The following is a 5,771-nucleotide window of genomic DNA, read 5'->3' as shown; positions in this document are numbered from 1 at the left end:
CAATAAACTCTGGTGCAATTCATGCCAGAGTTTATTTTTCCTGGGTGCAGCGTTTACATGTGCACCCAGTACCACAGCACATTGAACTAGGACAGAGCAGCCCTAGGGTTGGCACGGGAGGTGGTGTGCCAGTCTGCCAACTGGGAGCTACTTCGTCCTGGCTCAGCCTGCTGTGGATGGGCTGGCTGAGGCATGAGGGTGTTACAGTGCGCGGCTAGCTGGCAGGCAGCCCCACTGTAGCACCCTCACACTGCAGCCAGCCCCAGTCACTGTCTACACGTGTGGTTCGGCACACACAACTACTCCACTGTACAATAGTACTTGTCCCGTAAAGTATTATCCTACAGTGGAGTTAATTCACTTATTGCACCCGATTATGGGTGCATGTGTAGATGGTGATGGTTTACTGGGGAGCTAACTGAAGTAATGGACTGGTTATGGTTGTTATGGGCAGGTTATGGAACTGCACTGGCCAGTAAAGATAGCAAACATATTTCTGAAAGACATTTTTGATTGTTGTAGAATAACAAAATAAGGCTCTAGAATTCACAATCGGTTGAAATGTTTCATAAACTTTACTGAGGGTGAAATATTTAGATTTCAAAGCATACTGTACAACTGTTCTGACATATTTCAGTTCAATGGCACACAGTTCTCTAATGTTAGCTCTGATCTCTGTAATCTTATATTAGCCTGGGCTGAGTGCTGGCTCTATTCTCTGCAGGTAAGGTGCAGCAACAAAATTTGAAGCTAGAAGCATCTCTCATGTTTTATTCAGGTAATGGGACTTTATAATCAATAGGGATTAGGGATGGTGAACTTTTAACCCAAACAAGAAAATGTGGGGACGCATTCATTCCTTTAGGTTAGGCTCAAACCCATCATTTTGTGCTGCTGATGTAGCCATGCTCCACAGGAGCACTCTCTGTGTGCAATATTAGAGAATTCCCTTATACAGAAACTTGCCTAAGATTGCAGGATTGGTCTGGTTTGGGGGATTAAACCAACTTGTTTAGTTTTTGTACAATTAGAATATTTAATATTATGAACAATGAACATTTTGGGAGAAGTCAATGATGGTAGAAACGCTGCCAGGACTTAGTGCCCTAGGGGTTGCCTTGTTCAATTTAATAAAGCTGTGGCCTTTTTTGGCCATTTTTAAAATACATTTCTGTCTATTCTCATTGTTTCCTGCCCTCAGCAAGTATAAAATGTGTAAAGTTGGAAGGTTAATACAATTTTTTTACTTATAATTTATCACACATACAACATTAATGATGTTATTCTGTGGTGTGGAATCTGGGATTTAAGTCATAGCTCTAGGATTACAAGCCAAAAACAATGAATTCTATAACATCTGGATAAAGCTCTTAGTAGGAAAAGAGGGAAAAAGAAAGGAGAAACGTACCAAGCATGCTGACATTCTAGCATTGCGACCACAGCACCAGTGCTCTTCCTTTAAATACTGGCACATGGGAAACCCCCATGTTTCCACCGTGCAATCTGCAGAGAGAGAAAAATCATGTACTGCTTTTATAAATACTTTTACTCTTACTTATATCATCTTTTGTGAAAGATAAATGGTAGTCAGAGCATGACAACAGAAATGTTTCACTGCTACTCCAGTCCAATAACAGAAAGCATTTTAGTGGGGTTTTTTTAAAGGTATTTTTTCAACAGCAGATTTTTTGCTTTAGGTTCCGTTTCTGAAATCTTCACATTTTCTAAAGCTATTCCTCTCAGACTACCCAAGTGAATTTTACACAAAATCCGTTAAAAATGTTAGCGAAAACAAAAGCTTTTGTGATTTATTTTGGCAACCAAGATGCTGACATGCACCTCAAGATGTAAGCTGGGTTGCCTGTCAACCTAACAGGACATATGCATCACATCCTGCTGGGCTTTTCTTTTACTGTAAACAATTTTTAAATAGTATTTCAGTGAGTTGTTACAAAATAATTTGAGCTTATTATAGTGCTGAAGGTTTGTGCTTCGTTGTGGGACATTATGTTTATTTTTTAGAAAAACCAGCTGCAAAGGCTCTCGCTGTTTTTTCAAAACATTAAGAAGCTTTTACATCAGAAGTTATAATTCAGTTTATTTCAGTCTCATTAAAGTTTAAAATGACAACACAGCTTTTAAATTAATATTTAATATGAATGTATCTGTGGGAAACCTAAACTGTCAGGATTGCCGTAGTATGTTAGTACCACTCATTTTTCGTGATTTTTTTCATAGATTGTCCTTAAAAACCACTTTCAAATCACACTGAATGTTAATTAATAGGTTTTTGCTTTTCCAACAACAAAAAAAAGGAAAACAAATTGGATAGCGTCTTGGCATTTCAACTTAGAAAGATGGCTCAGAAATATTTTTAGATTAATCAAGATGATGGGGTTAAAAGGAGGACAGCGGAAATAAGTGAAATACATTAGAAATGGGATACAAACATTTCTGAAAGGCCTATCACAAAAATGTGTATAAAAATGATACAAGAGAAAAATACCAGACCCATGGTCTAACAGGGGGACCCTCGAAGAGCAAGAGGATCCTTTTGGGCAACAAAGTAAAGACAAAGGGAAACTTTCTAAAGCATTAAGATACAGGCAACAGGAAAAACTGCAGCAGACTTTGGCCTACAAAAAGAACTCATGAAGGCTGCTTTACAACAATATTTTATATAAGCCATCAGGCAAGATTCATCTCTGCTGTAAATATGGGCTACATGAGAGAAAAATCTAGCTGATTGCTTATACTAAAGTGATGGTTAACAAGATTCTATTAAATATACTTATATAAAGCAAACAATATCTGCTATAGCTTTTATTGTTTGGTTTGAACTAATCAGACTTTTTATATGCATATGTTATGAATATTTCAAACAGAAACTGGCAAACACTGAAAAAAAAAGAGCAGGTTAAAGTCTTGGAATTCTTATTTTTCCCTTCTTTTGTACACATCCTTCAGTTATCCCATTTCAAGGCACACCCACTACCCATGCACGGTAAAAATGTTACCAGAAAAGCTAGACTATGAATATTTATAAACCATATGAATGATTAGTTAATCTGAAGCATTCCTGTTTTCTCTCAATAACAAAATCAAAGTGCTGTCATCCACTTATAATATTAAAGAGGAAAAATAGAGATGGAAAGAAGAGGAAATATAATACCCTACGACACAACTTTGTTCTAGAATTCCTGCTGTAATTTATTTTGCCAATGTATTTCATAATGTAGGTTCCTTGGGGTGCAAAATACTTCAGCATAATATAGCTGTATGAAATACTTGTATTTTTATAATTATCTGACTGTGATCACAGATAAAACATCTGAGCAACATAATTTTCTCCCCAGAATTATAGGAAGAACAGCAAGTTAATTGGTTCTAATTTAAAAATGAAACCTTATAAAGTTATTTCAGAAGTCACGCTACTCCTTTTAAATAGGTTGTGTTGAAATATGCTTCAGAACAAGGGTGCTCCTTTAAGGGAGCAAGCAGCCAGAGAAGCCGCCTGAACAGGGCAAAAAGAGGCAATCGAGGACTCACCTGACCAGCAGCTGTATAAGCAGCAGGTAGAGCTGTATAAACCCTGAGCTTGAGCCAGCCAGGCAGGATACGAAGCAAGGAGCTCCTGGTAGCAGAGCAGCAGGGCTCCTGAATTCGGGAAGAAAGCCACTCTGCAGCACAGGGTACAAGCTGGGCTTGCTTATACAGGCGGGTGGCCCTGGTTTATGTGAAGCCTCGAAGAATGCTTGAGTACCTGCCAGAGGGCAGGTGCTTGCTATTAGGTTGCACTAGCAGTATAGCCTGGAGCCCTGCAGGGGCAGGCAAAGCTCACCTAGACACCCAGAAGCCCAGCAGGGACTGAGACTGGGACTGGCAGGGTCCTGCATCCCAGATTGGGGCCAGGAATATCGTAATGGGACTGGCAGGTTCCAGCACCTCAGCAAGCAGTCAGGAATAGTGTAGTGGGACCAAAAGGATCCTGAAGCGCATAAAGGGGCCACATGAGAAACCAGACGGCTTAGCACCCCAGAGAAGTGCTAAGAGTGAGACTGAGGGGCCTGGAAGCCCAGAGGGGGGCTGAGAAGTCTGAGGGCCTAGAAAGGGTACAAAGGAGGGACTAGAGGGTCTGGCAGCCCAGAGGGGAGTTGAATGAGTAGCCAAGGAGTCCAGCAGCCTAGAGAGGGGCTGACTGAAGGGACTGGAGACTCAAGTGGGGCTGTGCAGGATACTGAGCTGTCTGAGGATTCAGAGGAGGGCCACATGAGTATAAGCAGGTGACAAAGAAAATGTCCACGATGACACAAGATGCAAGGCTTCAGGTGTGGTGTAGGGGAGGTATGGAGCCACACAGTTAGCCCCTTAGCCTACACAAGTAAGGTCAGGCCAAGAGGGCCTATTTGAGCCTGAGGGCATAGTTGAGACTAGTGGGGGTTCAGGGGAACCCCGATGGAGATTTGGTAGGATTGAGGCTCACTCTAAAGCCCATGGACAGCCTCCTTTATTCAACCTTTAACAAGATCAGGGCATGGTGCAAGCAAATTGAGAGAGGGCTGACTAGAGTAAGAGCCAACAAGGAGTTGCACAGCCCCCAGGGACTTGGACCTCCTACATATGTCTGGTGACTGGAAAAAAAAAAGTTCACATCATAGTAACTGTTCACGAAGGTTCCTCATGTGCGTACAGGACCTACACCTCGTGCAAGACATACTCATCCCCACTAGGGAAAACGCCATACTGGATCTGGTGTTAGCCTCTGGGGATGACCTGGTGGGGGATGTGTTAGTACAAGGGAGGCTAGAGGACAGTGATCATGAAATGATCCAGTTTGCTATTCAGAGAAAGGTGGGGAGAATAACTAGCACAGCACAAATGCTTGACTTTAGGAAAGCCAACTTCGATGTGCTCAGGGCAGTAGTCAGGGAGGCACTCGGAGCCCAGGGTGTAGCTAGTATGGGGGTCGAGGAAAGGTGGTCCTTCCTCAAGGAGGCTATCCTTGGGGTGCAGCAGGACACAATTCCACTGAGCAGGAAGGCGGGAAAAGAGTCCAAGAAACTTTCATGGGTGAGCGCAGATATCCAGGCTGGCCTGAGGGCAAAGAAAAAAGCGTACTGGTGGTGGAAGCAGGGGGCAGGGACAAAGGAGGCGTACACCTCCCTGACCCGAGCTTGTAGGGATTTGGTAAGGAAGACTAAAGTAGCACTGGACCTTAGATTAGCTTCTTGGATTAAGGATAATAAAAAGTACTTCTTCAAGTATATAGGTAGCAAGAAGAAGTCTCAGGGTAACACTGGACCTCTATGGGGCAGGGCAGGGCAGGGCAGGGCAGGAAAGATGGTGACGGACGTGCAAGAGAAGGCAGAACTCTTTAACAAGTTCTTTGCCTCCGTGTTCCTGTCTGCTGACAGTGGAGTGCTCTCGGGTGATAGCATAGAGAGACCCAGGAAGGATGTGAGTCCCCCGACTGTTAGTTCAGACCTAGTTAAGTATTACCTGGATGGCTTAGATGTATCCAAGTCAGCGGGCCTGGATGACCTTCATCTGCGGGTGCTGAGGGAATTGGCTAGTGTCATTGTGGAGCCATTGGCATGGCTGTTTGGGGACTCCTGGTGTTCGTGCCAAGTCTCTGAGGACTGGAAAAGGGCCAATGTAGTCCCTGTTTTCAAGAAGGGGAGGAAGGAAGAGCCTGGCAACTACAGGCCATTCAGCCTCACTTCTATCCTAGGGAAGGTCTTTGAAAAAATTATCAAGGGCCACATTTGTGA

At 43.1% G+C, this 5,771-nt stretch overlaps 1 protein-coding gene across 2 annotated transcripts in view; it reads right to left on the bottom strand.

The window, feature by feature from the left end:
- The window catches only part of METTL25 (methyltransferase like 25), a 171,136-nt gene that overhangs the window by 43,734 nt on the left and 121,631 nt on the right, over positions 1-5,771 (bottom strand). For both annotated transcript variants that reach the window (XM_019514805.1, XM_019514806.1), the window contains one exon: positions 1,409-1,503. In XM_019514805.1, coding sequence (XP_019370350.1) covers positions 1,409-1,503 — 95 coding nt within the window. The remainder of the gene's footprint in view (positions 1-1,408; positions 1,504-5,771) is intronic.

This window comes from Gavialis gangeticus, unplaced genomic scaffold (assembly GCF_001723915.1).
Source record: "Gavialis gangeticus isolate Ggan-Ray unplaced genomic scaffold, GavGan_comp1, whole genome shotgun sequence".
Lineage (NCBI taxonomy): Eukaryota > Metazoa > Chordata > Crocodylia > Gavialidae > Gavialis > Gavialis gangeticus.
This window is presented reverse-complemented; position numbering and strand designations above follow the sequence as displayed.